At 34.2% G+C, this 16,882-nt stretch overlaps 1 protein-coding gene across 10 annotated transcripts in view; it reads left to right on the top strand.

Moving 5' to 3' along the window:
• Pam (peptidylglycine alpha-amidating monooxygenase) overlaps nucleotides 1-16,882 on the top strand; it is a 157,864-nt gene that overhangs the window by 71,671 nt on the left and 69,311 nt on the right. For all 10 annotated transcript variants that reach the window (XM_074077030.1, XM_020167853.2, XM_020167850.2 and 7 more), the window contains exons 7-8: nucleotides 15,317-15,365; nucleotides 16,590-16,657. In XM_074077030.1, coding sequence (XP_073933131.1) covers nucleotides 15,317-15,365; nucleotides 16,590-16,657 — 117 coding nt within the window. The remainder of the gene's footprint in view (nucleotides 1-15,316; nucleotides 15,366-16,589; nucleotides 16,658-16,882) is intronic.

Below are 16,882 nucleotides of genomic sequence, written 5' to 3'. Positions count from 1 at the left end.
CCCAGTATTCTGAAATTTAAACAAGCTCCCCAGTTGATTTTTATGCAAGCTGAACTTTGATAACTGGTGCTCAGATATTACTAGTAAGGATTGAAGTCACTTCTGCATTTTTTTTCTGTATTACAAGTATGGCAGGGCAATCTCTTGGGGCATAGGACATGAGAAGAATAATTTGCATTTACCAAAATATGTTTAATTAAATCTCAATTCTCTTAAGAAAAAGAGAACTTTGAAAGAAGAAAATGCATTTAATTACTGTCTGGTTATTCTCTCACTGTCTCTCACTAATTTTGAAGGAGTATTTTTATTCTTTCTTAAGTTTTAACTCAGTTTTTATTTTTTGAATTTTTATTAGCGTACATTAGTTGTACAAGTGGGTTTCATTGTGATATTTCCATACATGCATACAATGTACCCTGATCAAACTCACCCCCCTTCTTAAAACAATTTCAACAGGTTTCATTGCTCTATTTTCATACATGTATATAAAGTACTTCATTCATTGTATATGTGTGTGTGTGTGTGTATAAAGTATCCTCTCATTTCACACTCCCCCTGCTACTGATACATACCCCAAACAGAACCTGTTTTACATTCCTATCATTAATTTTTAAGGACTAGATTCTGCATATGAGAGAGAATATGCAATATTTGTCTTTCTCAGTCTGGCTTATTTCGCTTAACATGATGTTCTTTAGTTCCATCCATTTTCCTGCAGATGACCTAATTTCATTCTCCTTTATGGCTCTATTATGTATATCTGACACATTTTCTTTATCCATTGATCAGTTGGTAGGCATCCAGGCTGATTCCATATTTTGGCCATTGTGAGTCATGCTATAATTTATAAGATTTGGTCTTTGGATTTTAAAAACACTATAATAAAAGTCACTTACTGTGTGTATGTAAGTTTCTTGAAGATCCTACCTCCTACATACTGGTTCACAAATTTTCCTTCTTCTCAATCAAGATAAGCCTTTTTGAAGTATGAACCAAACTAATTTATGTCCTGTTCTTCACATTTTAAAAAAATTTAGGTGAAATATATTCAGGGACAGAGATTAGACAGGAAGAGGAAGGGAGAAGACCATAAAACCAACTGTGAAAGAAATTATTGCTGTGTAGGTGACATTCAACCTATACAAAATCCCACTTAGGCTTTTGAGATAAAAGGAAGGTTTGAAAGGTGGGCTGAATAGGTATTGTCAAAGTAAAAACTGTTACTTTTTTTCTAAAAAGAAATGAATAAGACCAGTAGACTTCAGGACTGTGTACTACTTCATTTTAAAAAGAATTTGTTTTTAAAATCACAGCCTGAGAGCAGTGTAATAGAATGAGAATGACATATCTGGAAGGTATCTAACCCAGCCCCTCCATTTTATAGAAATGAAAATCAGTGCTCAGGAAGGTTATGTGATTTGCCTAGGGTGGTATATCTACTTGTCCAGTGCTGTTAACACTAAAAGAATTTAATTTGTGTTGGATTTCTACTTTGTCTGTGTGCCCACATTCATGCCCTAACCATATAAAACAAGTGCATAGTGGAGTCAATGTTTATAAAATCTCTTTGAGCCAAGTTATCAGGAGGAATGAATTTATGCACAATAGATTAAACATGAATAAAGATCAGAATGGTTTACCTCATCTCATTTGTGCCTTTTCGTTCTGATGTATGAGGTAGTCTATTTCTCTTACCATGTAGGAATATTTTTAAATCAGGTTGCTTAATAATCCCACTGATTCAGAAGAATCATAATTGGATATTCTCCATGTTTTTCTTTAACCTTCATTGTACACAAGCAGCATTATACGAGTCATATGAATGATTTTAGAATATTCAGTACCCCTTAAATGATCCAAAGGAAGCCTATTATCCCACCACATTTCTTGTTCTTGCCAGTCTCTTCATATAAATGTGAGCTCCCTGATTCTGTAGCTTCCTGCATTTCAGCTTTGTTAATCATCTTCATTTTGGAAAACTAAATGATCCTTAATTCATCTCATTCATTTCTTTGGACACCTGTTTATTTTAGTACCAAAGTATGGCCATTAAGCATCAGGAATCACATTTTTCATTCAGTTAATATGGGAAGTTACACAAAGCACTGCAGTATCATTTATTTTTAAAGAATGTATTCAGAATATTCTTTATCTCTTAAAATACAGACTTTTAAAAAAAGCAATTCAATGCCAAACAATATAGTAGTTAGCTTAAGTAAATTTTTTGGAGGGGGGAATCTTTCCTGCATGAAATGTAATTTTTAGGTTTCATATTTATCTCCAGTTGTTTGTTTTTTTTTTTTGAGAAACCTTTATGCTTTTTCATTTGTCCCTTTGCATCTCATGTTTTTTTAATCACTCATAATTATAAACTCCTTTTTTTCAAGTTGGTCAGAGATTGAAAATACTAGTCATCAACTAATAACTCCATTTAAATTAATAGCAAATAACATTTTGTTGTTAACTGAAAGCAAATTAAGCTTACTTGGCCATTATGTGAGGAAACAGTTTAGTTTCAGAGAAATATAATTCAAGGTCCTTACAGCACTAACCAGGATACTTTTTATCATGACCACACATACATACTCCAGCAGTCTTCCTGCCTTTCACACCATCCTCGCTGCTCTCCACATGTCCATGACCTGTTTCTTCCATTACATTCAAAGAATTGTGAGAAAATAAAGAAGTCTTTGGAGAAAAGCACCAGGGTTTGCAAATTCTGTTTCCTGTTTACTACTGATTTTTTTATACTACTTGTTAGTTGACTGTTTAACTTGTAAAATGTACAGGACATCCTAAATGAATATATGACCTTAAAAAGCATTTTAAATGGTAATCTGAATTTCTTTTTACATTTCCAAATTACTATCTGTTCTTCCATGCTGTATATACCTGCACAAGTCTAGGAACCACAGACAAAATAATAAATAAATCATAGAATAAAAATGGACTTGAGTTTGAATTTTAAGTACAATTTGGATGTGAACCATGTAAGTTTAAATATAATAGAAAACTTTTCTCACATAAAATGCTCTATTTGAAATTTTTTAATAGTCTTGAGGTATTTAAAATTGGATATATAAAAAGGTGTACATTTTATGCCGTTTGCAATTCTTTACTATTTTGTGCAACAATGTGTTGTTCCTCTGTTTAACTTAAACCTCTAAATGGCTGTGAGTGATAACAGAGTGGCTGCTCTGCCAATGTAACCATCCCATTTTGTTTTAAAAATAGGAAGTTTTTGAAAAAATGCTCACCATCCCTAGCTATAAAGGAAATGCAAATCAAAATCACACTAAGATTCCACCTTGCTCCTGTTAGGATAGCTATCATCAAAAACACAAATAATAACAAATGTTGGCAAGGATGTGGGGGAAAAGGAACTCTCATACACTGCTGAGAAGCAGTAAGCTAGTATAACCACTTTGGAAAACAATATGGAGGCTTCTTAAAAATCATAGATCTGCCATTTGATCCAGCAGTACCACTCCTAGGGATATACCTGAAGTAATGCAACTCAGGTTATTACCAAGGCACCTGCACATCCATGTTTATTGCAGCATTATTCACAGTGGCCAAGCTATGGAAATAGTCAAGATGCCCCACTACTGATGAATGGATTAAGAAAATGTGGTATCTATTCACAATGGAATTTTACTCAGCCACCAAGAAGAATGAAATTTTGTCATTTGCAAGTAAATGGATGGAACTGGAGAACATCATCTTAAGCAAAGTTAGACAAGCTCAGAAGACCAAAAATCATGTTCTCCCTCATTTGCAAATTACAGACCGGAAACAAATACAGTAATATTATTGGACATGGGTCACACACTAAGAGGAGAACACGCATGAGAAGAATAGGGAAAGGGAAGGAAACCTAAAACTTGAATGTGGTTGATGTGCTCCAGTTGAGGAGCAAACAAAGTAATCTTAAACTGGTAGAGGCCACTATAGGAAGGGGACCAGGAAGTAGTGAAGAAGTGTGGTAGAGATGAGCCAATGTGGGTTGCAATACACATGTGCATGGAAGCAATGCTAGGAATCTCTCTGTCTAGCTGTCTTTCTCTCAAACTAGCTAAAATGCTGTTTTTCTTATTATCTCGTATGTTTTCTTTTCAACAAAATCAGAGAACAAGAGAGTGGAGCAGGTTCTGCTGGGAAGCAGAGGTAGGGAGTAGGAGGAGAAGTGGCCCAAATAATGTATACACATGTGAGTAAATGTAAAAACGATAAAATAAAATTTAAAAAATAGAAAGTTTTATGTTTTGCAAAAGCCGTAATCCAACCAAAGCCCTTAAAGCTAGTGGGCAAGCTAATGGAATGTGTTTGGTTTTAGCCAAAGGACAACCCCTTTCAAGAAAAATAAATGTTTAAGTACTGTATTTACATAGATATAAAAAATTAAAATTTAATGACTTAGTAAGGAGACAAAAGTGGAGGATTTTTATTTCTTGATTTGGAGGCTGATACAGTGTTAGTTTCTTTTTTAAATTCCTAGAGTTATACTTTATGATTTATTTCCTTTTCTGTATATTATAGTGCAATAAGGCATTCAAAAGCCACTTAATGCCATGTTTTAAAAAATATATGATATTATTTAGCATTGGTTCATTTATCTTTTAATTTTGCTTCCATGGATGTAAGACTCTGGGAAAGTTTCATAATTCTGAGAGAAGAGTAGGAAAAATTATAAATTTCACTGTACGTTCATTTTGTTGTTTGCAATTATAAAAGGTGGAAGCAGGGCAGTGCTGTGCCTTCACATTCTCCACTCACACAGCGATTATGAAAGCAGAGTGGTGATGCTTGCCTTCCATTTGATCTCTTTTGGGAACACACAGGCCATCATTTGTGAAAGTCCTCTTCTTGGAGGATGGATAAATGCATTTTCTCTTCCTTGCCACAAGGCAAATGGAAGCTAATAATTTCTAGTCCCACAGCAGTGAATATAAAATCAAAAGAGGCTAACTCGCTGTACTGACAGCTTCAAAAGGAATTCTTTTTTGAAGTGTTTTTTTTTTCCATAGTGCTGGTTTATTTAACACTGAAACATGTTCTACTAAGCCAGTTTTCTGCAGCCTCCAGGAAAACCTCTGTAGTTTGTGCCGTGTTTTAACAGTGCCCTACTTCAGTTATGTTTTACTAAGCAGATACACATTTAGTGTGACGCTTAAGGTATCAGTGCTTTATGAATGGGGGTATTTTATCTTAATGTGTCTATAACTAGAGAGCCCTGATACTTGGAAAATAGGCTTTCAGATCCATAAATTCTGGAAACATTTGATGACTTGGATTATGTTTTGAAGAAAATCTAATGAAAAAAGACTTAAGTATATTCATTTTCTAGTAAATTGTGTTGATCACCTTTTTTTCTGAGTACTGTAAACTGACTTTGGTATGCATTTATAATCCAGGTACCAAAAAATCCAACCAAGGAGCTCTGTCTGAGCTTCTTTAAAACCAAGGTTCCGTTCTTCATGCCTGTGCCCTCAGTGAGCACAAAAGATGAATCTGCTGTCTCCTCAGTTGGGTTTATTTCCTAGTTCCTCACATGCCTGTGTCCATCTGTCTGCAGCAGGGTTTCAGTTGCATAGAAAAAACTTTTTTCTATAAAATAATATAACTTCGCTGTATAGAAATGTCTTTAAAAAATAGCCCAATTGACAGCAGTGTTTGAATGCTAAGGAAACAGACTGTGTTGGATCTATTAAGTGACCCCACTTCTCATTCTCTGAAGGGATTTTCAAAGTAATTTTAATTATATGAAATTTTCCCTGACTTTAGAAATTAATCCCCAAATAATCTTCTATTCTCTATTACCTTGGGAGCCATGAGTTTTTCTCGGAAAAACATCATCTGTTCCATTAATTTAATGTTGGTAATTTAGAACAAAGAACCATAAGGTTAAGATCAAGACAGCTTAATGTTCAAATAGATATTAAAATATGTATGTATGTATTATTGCAAAATTATTATAAATTACTATGATATCATTGGTTCATTTTATTTGAATAAAATGAAGTCAGGGAGAAATGAGGTAGAAGAGATCCTTAAAATTATGTTCAGAACACTCTGGGGTGGGAGGGTGTAAAGATATGGCACAGTTTAGAACTATTTGCATCCAGGGTTTCTAACACAATTTTTTATTAAAGATGCCACATCTTTGTTTTTCTAAGACTTGCCAACTGTCCCAGGAATGCTTTTCAGTAACTCCATAGGAAAGAATCCATTATCCAAGACTATGGTTTATGATAAGTAGGAAATGACATGCTTTATCTTTTACCTTTGCCTTCCTAAGAGAGGGTAGGAAATTGAAATCCACTCTATGACTGTCTTTCTGAAGGACTTTTCCAATTAGTGAGATATCATTTATAATAATACATTGGTTCCCTGAGGATCTATGGTTGACCTACTCTTTTATTGAAGCAGGAAACAACCAGGACAAGATGAGCTCATGAAGTTTAGAGCACTATCTCTAGAGAGAAAAACCAGGAAAGACAAACAGGCCTCTAAGAAGTAATAGGTTATTATCATGCATTATTTCACTACTTAGCTATGAATCCTAGTAAGAATTACAAGATGTTAGTAGAAAAGCAAGCTAAATAGTTTGGGATGGATAACCTCATATCCCCTGCATTTGCCTCCCATTAAGAGACTCAAACTTCCTGCTTAAGTAGACGTCTTTAAGTACCACGGTTACTTATCCATCTTTGCTGAATCCCTTTATCTTAGCTTTAGGATATTTCAATAGATAAAATGTCTTGGAAGTCTCTGAGAAATAGAACTCATTTTGTAAATATGTTTATTAAACATTAACATTGGAGAATGACATTTTATACCTAGGTGTGTTACCAGTCATCTGAATTACTTGGGCAACGCTCTTAATACCTACAGTCTCCTTTTCCCTATCTGTAAAGTGCAAGAGTTGAATGCTGTCATCTCCAGGATCCCTTTCAATTCTGAATTCTGTGTGTCTATATATTTGATAAAATACCTTACTGTAGTTATGTATCTCTGCCTAAGTAAAGGAGAGCAATTTCTCACAAAAAAGGCAAGCTGAAACTCTTGTGGAGCATCATCCAGTTTCCATCTTGCTCAAGATTAGATTCTGATAGAATGTATTTTCAGTTTTTATTCAGTGTCTGGAAATAATCATTTCTTTCATTATCTAACTATTTTTAGGTGCCTTACCACTCAACCACCAATACTGCAGTACTGTCCTATGCTGAGATATGCATCTAAGGCATTATTAGAATATGTTAGTTTACATTTCTTCTTAAAAATGATCCTTTCAACTTCTGTACTATATTTGCCATTACTAAAGCTTCTAACACATACATATGACATTATAATGGAATATAATTACAAAATGACTATCCCTTCCATGTCATCTGATAACTATATACTGAATGAAGTTTCATTTCCATATCTTGAAATTCATTGGGATAAAATTTTGTCTCACTGCAAGAGAAAAGCAATTATGAAATATACCTTTAGCATGGATGTCTTGGATTCAATTCTCTATAAATTCAGCACATTATTCGCTAAAGTGAGGTGTTCACCAGTGTATTTTGGAAAGATAGTAAACTTGGAGCACATTCAATGAAGGAACTAATTCACTTTGGAGTAAGAAAACTAAAATAAGAATAAATGGAGACACTTTAAAAGAAGTGCTATCAAGACTTGTTGATAAATATAGATTAAAATAATAATTTCAATATCACCATAAAATGGTCTTACTTTTCTGCAAATGTAGGATCCTATTGAACTGACTGCGTCTAGTCCAGAACTCAAAAAGAGTTAGGCTATTCTACATCTGGTCAAGGGGAGTGTCAGAGCAAGATTTTCATAGGAAAATCTTGAAATGACATTTGTCATATTTTCAGACTCCTGGCCTCTAATCAGAAATTTCATTTTACTCTGACATGGCATTGATCTCACTCATGACTCTTCTGTATCTACCTCATTCAGAACTTCTGAGAATATCTGATTTGTGCAGTATCTTTAACATAACAAATTTCATGTGTAATTAACTTTTTTAGTCTATTTACTCTTCTAATATTTCCAAGTTCTTTTCCTCCTTCCTTCTATTTAAATGAAGAAAATTGGTGTGCTTACATTTCTCCCATTAAAGAAATTCTAGAGTCATAACTATGAGAATATGTTTCTTAAAAGTAAAATATTCATATACTAAAATTTTGGGACTATTGGTATACAATAGAAAGAATGATAATAAATAACACTTACTGAGTTTTTCCTAAGCTCCAAATGTAGTGCTGAATTCTTAAATTATCACATTTGTAGATTACAGCTTGACTATTGTAAATGTTGATTACTAGTACTAATTAGTACCAAATACTGACATTCTAGATTGCACTCATAGTAGATATTGATCATCTTTTAATGCCCTACCCAATAGTCAAATAACTGTATGATAAAATAAGTTAATTCCAAACTTTCTATCCAACAAAATTGACATGGGGAAATATACAATATTTATATTGGAATACAAATCAGGAGAATAGTTTGATTCCTTTTCTGCCTTTAACTCACACAGGTTCAGTGCTATAATTTCAGACCTTTTTAGTTTTGGACTCATTCCCATTCCTATTTTTTTAAGCAATATATTTTATTTTTCTGCCCTGAGTTAATATTTCCATCTATTGCTCTCCTCTCTTTATTTTCTTTCATTCTAGTTCCAGAGTGAATCTTTCCCATCAGCTTGGTCAGCCAGTAATTGATTTTCATATTCTGAGTTCACTTTCTGTATATTTCTTAACTATCTTAGTTCTGGTTTCATTTTTTCCATTTTATATGGTAAAATATTAGCAGAAGTACAGTACATTTCTTTGTTGCAGTATACTTTTTACGTACCATGCATTTTTGTACTGATTTTTAGATTTATTTATTATTTTACTAACATGTAATAGTTGTACAGGAGAAACATTGTGATATTTAAAAATATATCTTAGTTAGATTTACCCCTCCATTATTCTCCCTCTTCCTCCCTCCCCCACTTCTTAGAACAATTTCAACAGGTTTCATTCTTCTATTTTCATATATGGATACAAAATACATCCATCCACAGTATACACCTTCATTCCCCCTTTCCTCATTCCCACCCCTGTCCCACTGGTACCCAACCCCAGAAAAGATTTATTTTTCCCTCTTGCCCTTCATTTTTTTAATTAAGTATATATTGATAGTCCAAGGGAATTTCACCTTGGTACTTCAGGTCTGTATATATGGTGCTTTAAACTCCCTTCCCTCCATTATTTACTCATTTCTATCACCATTCTTCCCTAATATTCAACAGCTTACTATACAGTACATTATATTATATTCATATACAGATGAGTTGTTTCAATATTTTTCATTTTCTAACATTTTCTTTCTATCTCCCACTTCTTTTAGCCCCCTCTGACAGGCTCACTAGTACTATTCTGTCACTATATGCATGTGTGTAAATGTATGTATACATATATATGATCATATGTTTCTACATACACTTTCAACTTATAGGTCTGGTTTCTGCATATGAGAGAAAACATGTGATCTTTGATTTTTTTTGAGCTTGGCTTACTTCACTTAACATGAAGTTCTCCAGTTCCATCCATTTGCCTGCAAACAGCATAATTTTAATTATTCTTTATGGCTGAATAAAATTCCATTGTGTATGTATACCACATTTTCTTAATCCATTCATCAGTTGTGGGGCATCTGGGCTGCTTCTAAAGCTTGGCTATTGTAAATAGTGCTGTAATAAATATGTCTGTGGAAGTGGCTTTGTGATATCCTGGAGTACATTCTTTCTGATATATGCCTAGCAGTGTTATCACTGGATTATATGGCAGTTCTATTTCTAGTTTTTCAAGGAACCTTCATATTGCTTTCCACAGTGATTGCACTAATTTACATTCTCACCAACAGTGGAGAAGTCGCCCTTTCCCACACATCCTTGCCAGCATTTGTTGTTTGTGTTATTGATGATAGCCATTCTAACTGGAGTAAAGTAGAATCTCTAAATATAGTTTAGATTTGCATTTCCCTTATGGCCAAGGACAGTGAGCATTTCTTCATATGCTTATTGGACATTAGTACTTCTTCTTTTGAGAATTGTCTGTTCAGTTCATTTGCACATTTATTAAGTGGGTTGTTGATTCTTTGAGAGGTTAGTTTTTTAAGCTTCCTGTATATGCTGGTTATTAATCCCTTGTTAGATATATAGATAGCAAAGATTTTGGCCAGTTCTGTAGGCTATATCTTCAGTCTGGTGACTTTTCCTTTGCTGTGCAGAAGCTTTTTATTTTCATGTAGTCCCATTTGTCAATACTTTCTCTTAACTGCTGAGCTATTGGTGTTCTATTCATAAAGTTATTACCTATGCCTATGTGGTCCAGGGTGTTCCCTATTTTTTCCTGGATTAATTTCACTGTTTCAGATCTTACATTAAGATCTTTAATCCATTTTGAATTGATGCTAGTACAAGGTGAGAGACTGGGATCTAGTTTCAGTCTTCTGCAGGTAGAAATCCAGTTTTCCCAATGCTTTTTGTTGAAGAGGCTGTCTTTTCTCCGGCACATATTTTGGGCACCTTTGTCAAAAATCAGATGGCTTAGTTGGGTGGGTTTGTGTCAGGGTCTTCTATTCTATTCCATTGGTCTTTGTGTCTGTTTTTGTGCCAGTACCATGCTGTTTTAGTACTATGACTCTGTGGTATAGTTTTAAGTCAGGTGTTGTGATGCCTCCAGTGTTGCTCTTTTGACTCAGGATTGTTTTGGCTATTTGTGGTCTTTTGTGCTTCCATATGAACTTTAAGATCTACTTTTCTATCTCAGTGGAGAATGTCACTCAAATTTTGGTTGGGATTGCATTGAACATATAGATCGCTTTTGGTATTATAAACATTTTCACAATATTGATTCTGCTGCTCCATACACAAGTACCATGAATTTTTATGATGATGCATGTTAGAAACAGATTTTGTATATAGCCTAGTGAATTGAGATGAGTTAATTCTTGCGAGGTTTCATATCTTGTGTTCCAAGCACTGCATTAAAACAGAAAGGCAGACAAAGTCAGGGCACACTGCAGTTCATCAGTGAAATTTGTAAACTAGCTGAAGTTTCTGAGTTCACCAGAAACTTCATTATTATTATGAAAATAATAATGCATCACTGTAGCAAGGATCATGTTGGAGTTAAAAGGTTATCATCTTTACCCCACAGTGAGGCTGAAAAATGCTTCCCACCAAAGCTGCCACCTGCAGTGGGAGCAGCTGTGGATCCAGGAGTACGCCCCACCCTGAGACTACCCTGTTTGATAGAGTTCAAATTGTTACCACTAGTGTGTAAATGCAGGCATGCGGGGCGTTAAGGTCAATCTGTAGAAAGATTAGTAGAAGAGGGTCAGAATCACTTACAATAAATAGTAAAGCTCGATTTTGAAATGTGAGTATATAAATAGAAATAGATTTCAGTCATCCCTAAAATATATGTATATATGCTTTAAAAGCATTTAGTTTGTGATAACTTTCAAAGTTTTTTCAACTAAAATAATGTTATTAAATCATATATTAATCTAATATATAAAGCAATTTTTAAGTCACACAATTGTAATTCTACTTCCTTGGAGTTAATGATGGATATTCTAGCATTATCCATAATTTAAAACCTTAGGTACACACTTAGACACACACAGGCATACCACAATATTCAGAAATTCTTTGAATCAATGAATAAAATTAACCAGATAAACTTCGATGGAAATATTTTCCTTTGGCCATTAATTAGAAACCACGTAGTATGATTTTGAGGTGTATCTCTTTGCTAATTTTTTTTCTGTATATTTTGATCTCTGGAGCTTTTTTTAAAACAGGCAAGATTTTTACTTTGGATCTATTTTATTACCAGCCCAATCCCACATGAAATTTGCATTCTCTAAGACAAAACTTAAAATTCACTGATTTCACTAAAGTTGAAGTTTTCCAATAAGTCATTACAGTACATAAGTGCAAAAGATCACTATTTTTCTCTAGATTGTGTAAATCATCTTATATTACAATGTGGAGTTTTTTAAAACTATTTTTGTTCATTGTTCAATGTCTTCAATTTTCTTTAGTATAGGACATGTTGTTTATAAATATATAGTAATAAAAGAAAAAAGTCAGGGCTGTATCTGTGCAGTATAGTGATTGGTGAAGCTGTGACTCACCTTCAGAATTCTAAAAGGGGAAGCAAATAGACAACAATTACATAGAAATGGCTAAAATTTAATTTGGAGAAAACTCTGATGCAAGGATTATAGCTATCTTTATTTTTCAACTAATTTTCTTTGAGAGTAATTACTCACTCTAGACACTTCTAATAAATACTGCCCAGTGGGAAGATGCATTGTTTTTTTACACTTGGCAACAGCTACCTGGCATGATGCTGTCAGTAACATTCCTGCTAGTCTTAAAGTGGTGGCAGATTTTAGCTTTAATCATGAATTTCTTCAATAGTTCCTTAAATGTGTTAATTTATTTATTAATTTCTCCCATATGATGATTTTTTTAAAATCATGATATAGAATGGTCAGCCAAGTTGTAAAATAGAAATCAAAATACAATTCACTTGATTCTTTCAGTGGAAAGATGTAATTAAAATAAAAAATTGTGTTAAGCCTTTTGCTTGGATGTGTGTTGAATAGAGGAACCACTCCCCTGCTACCATGTAATTAAAATTAAAAAAAAAACACTGGGCTGGGACTGTAACTCAGTGGTAAAACACTTGCCTAGCTTGTGTAAGAACTTGAGTTCAATTCCCAACACTGCAAAAACAAACAAACAAAAACAAAAAAACAAAACAACTATAAAAATTGACACTCTGTAGCTAGTAAGTGATATGTAAGTACCCGGTTCTGTGCTACTGACGCTGTATTTGATCCTGGCTTCTTTGTACACAGAGTAAACCCACTCTGTGTAGACTAGACTCTGAATTGCCAGCTTCACTGCCACCCCACACCTTTATGTGCTGTGCTTCTTCCATACTGGCCCTGCTGTCCTACAGGCCTACTCAGCTCTTGAGCCCTTAGTTCTTCCTTCTACCTAGAATGTTCATCCCAAGATCTTGTGGTGATCCCATTTCATTCAGGTCTCTGCTCACATGTGGTTCTTCTGTGACCACAGTAGATAAAATAGAGGCCTACTGTCACATTATCTTACTGAATACATCATGTGATGCTTTCTTGGTTATACGTTTGGTGTTTTCTTTTTCTCTAACTCTCCTGCCCACCAGTCCAATTAGAGAACATAAGCACTGTGAGAGCAGGAAACCGGTGCAGCACAGTGCCTGGATTATACTCATTGCTTAATAAGTATTAATTAAATAAATAGATAATTCTCATTTCTCAAAATAAATTTACAAAATGGGCATGATTTTTTTTTATATATAGGAAAGATGTTTCCTGCAATTAACTAAGCTAATGAGTCCCTGAAGTTTGTTAGGAATGAATGGCATTCTTCCCATCATTTTTTTTTTTTTTTTGATCAATGAACGTATTTAAGTGTTTTTCAGTAAGACCACCAACTGATCATTTAAACTAGTATAGGCTAGGCATCCTTATTAAATTGCATGCAATATATTTAAGAAAGCCTGTTCTTGCTGGGTGTGATGACTCATACTTATAATCCCAACTATGCATGGGTATAAATGGGAAGATTGCAGGTGGAGGTCAGCTAGTCAAAAAAAGTTACTAAGACCCTATATCTAAAAACAAGCTGAGCATAGTAGTATAGGCCTGTAATCTTAGCATACACAGAAGGCAAAAGTAGGAGGATCACAGTCTGAGGCTAGCCACAGGCAAAAATGCCATCTATCTGAAAAATTAATGAAAACAAAAAGGACTCCAGGTGTGGCTCAAATGGTAGAGCACATGCCTAGCAAGTACAAGCCCACAGTTCAAACCCCAGTACCACCAAAAAAAAAAAAAAAAAAAGTGCCTGCTCTCAAAAATAACTGTTCTTATAAAATGCACTAAGGAACTATACTCAGTTATCCTTCTATATTTAAAAGATAAGCTATGAAAATAGCACCTCCCAGAAGTTGATTTAGGGGATTGAACAGAGATCCTTTTGTGAAATTAAAAAGAAAAAAATGATTAAAATACAATGTCTATTTTGAGTTTATTCTGAACTGTTATTTTAAGATCAAACAATAATACACAGAGAAATGTCCTTGGTATTTTATTCTCAATGTATTAAATATGATTTGTTATACTTTCTCTCTTAGCTTTAGCTAATGTAAATCAAAGCATATCTTCTTATTTGCCTATTATTTTCCATTTCTATATGAAGCTACCTTTGCTTTTCTCTTGAAAATAACAGCTGAACAACAACAAAAATCCTTTGAAACTCCATTCCACTGGCTATTGTTCATTGACATACTTCTTCATTTCTAATAGAAATAGATCAACCTTGATTATATGCAATAATTATTTACATAACAACAAACTCTCAAAATTGAGATGTAAACATTTATAATTGCTTAGAATAAAATGTGAAGTAGGAAAAACTCAACCTGTACAGAAATACAAGGGATGAACTCAACCTGTACAGAAATACAAGGGATGAGGAAGTGGTCTCTGTCATAGAAGGTCAGCAAGTTCAATAGAAAGAAGTTAGATGAGTATTTTGAATTTATAACTTGTTTGCTCTTGGGAAAGGCAGATCAAAAAGGGAAAGAGGGTTTTTAAAAGGTCTCCACAGTGTTGAAAAAGATAAGAGATGATATTCAGAGGCTTTCAGCTAAAGGTAAGGTATAAGAAGAATTAGAATCAGGTTCCTCTTGGAAAGTAGGAATGAGCATGGCTTAGAATGCAGACAGGTTGGTTCCTGTCCATCAATTTGAGGGGTTACAGATGACAAATGTTAATACAGTACCCAAATTATGGACTGCTTCAATTTTTAAAAAGTTGAAAACCCACTTGTTGGGTGTCCCCGACAAACCATTCAGTTCACCAATTTTTCTGTTTGCTCCAGCAATAAAAATAATTAAGAAAAAGTAGCAGCAACTTTGTTCTGTGAACTCATTCTTACTGTCTAGTACATCTGCAGGAAAGCCCGTAACTGATGGGCTGGATGACCCAAGCTGTACCCCAAACTGCATGAAACAGTAATTCTGTTGGTCTTGTGGTGCATTGGCAATGAAAGGAATTCATGAATTTCAAAGTACTCTGTAATCCATAAAGCAAATGCAATAATTTGATTTCTAAGGATTATTCTTTAAAATTTACATTTCCACATTTTCATATTTAAGATATATTTGTGTGTTTTCAGATAATCACAAGGACTGTTCTGGTGTGTCCTTACATCTCACACGCCTGCCGTAAGTACCTCCAGTTTTTCCAGATGAGCAAGAATTTTAAGATCTTGAGAATTTAAAAATGGGAAATTCACTGTTTTGGTTATGCATTGTGAAAGACAAATTAATCCATATGCTGGCTTAAAACAATGAATATTGATTATTTCAGTTTCCTGTTGGCCAGGAGTCTAGTCAGGTACATTACACAATGGTTTCAGTCAGATCTTCATTGGGGCTTCAGTCATCTGTAGACTAGACTGTGGAAGAACCACTTCAGTCACTCGCATGTTTGCTCACAGGATTCATTTCTTTACCACTGTTGGCTGAGAGTCTCCTTCATTTATTCCCCATATTGACATTAACTAATACAGCTAATCTGGCAGCTGGCCTCAATCACAGAAAATAGAAAAAAAATAAAAAGCAAGCAAAGTTGATATGAGAAATGTCTCTTTTGTAAGCTAATTTTAGAAGTGACATACCATCACACTTACCACATTCTGTTTGTTAGAAATGAGCTGATACACTTTTATTTGTTCACACTACACAAGGAGAGAGGATTAGACAAGGGCATGGGGCATGAATGTCACAGCTAGGAATCATGATGGTTGCATTAGTTGTGATGTCCCAAACAAACATGAATTAAGGAAGGGGGTGGGGAGAACAAGAGGAAAAGAGACAGAGGGAAAGGGTAGATACTTTAAGGAATTAGCTCATGCTCTTATGTAGACTGACAAGTCCAAAATCTGTAGGGCCAACTGGAAATTGAGGGAAGAGCTGGCGTTGTTTCATTCTTAGGTACAAAGGCAGTTTGTACCTTTTTTTTTTTTTTTGAGGCATTTAACTCACTAGATGAGAACTGCCTACATTATGGAGAACAATTTGCTTTATTCAAAATCTGATTTAAATGTTAGTCACATCAAAACAAGAAATAAAAGTACTTTCCCAGGAATACCTAGACTGGTGTTTGACCCATCGATCAGGCATCATAGTCTAATAGTCTGTCCAAGTTGACACATAAAAATAGCCATTTCAGAAACCATTTACAGACTTCCTTCACAAGAATAAATGTCATTTTTTAAAGAAAAACTCCTATGTAATGTATTCTACCTCCTTTCCCGTTTTGTTGTATTTTAATATTCAGAAGAATCACATTTCGTAAACCAATGCCTTGAGATATATGCTAGTTTTCAAAGAAAAATAGGTTTGGCTTTGCCACATCACTGAGAAAAATATTACTTTTCTCTGCAGACAGCCTTTAATTGCTGGCATGTACCTTATGATGTCTGTTGACACTGTTATACCAGCAGGAGAGAAAGGTAAGTGATGTCATAGTGTTTATCATTACCTCATTAACTAATCTCTAAGAGGGATTTACATGGTATCTTTTATAGTGTCATAGAATGACCAATATTTGTATCTGAAAATACAACCAATTCTTTAGTGTCATTGGATTTAAAATAGATTATTATATTATTCTAATCCAATGATTTATTAGTTTTCCAGTCTTTATTTATTGAGATACTAAAAATGGCATTCCATGA

This window comes from Castor canadensis, chromosome 6, assembly GCF_047511655.1.
Source record: "Castor canadensis chromosome 6, mCasCan1.hap1v2, whole genome shotgun sequence".
NCBI classification, from domain to species: Eukaryota; Metazoa; Chordata; class Mammalia; order Rodentia; family Castoridae; genus Castor; species Castor canadensis.
The sequence above is the reverse complement of the archived record's forward strand: the minus strand, read 5'-3'. Positions and strand labels throughout refer to the sequence as shown.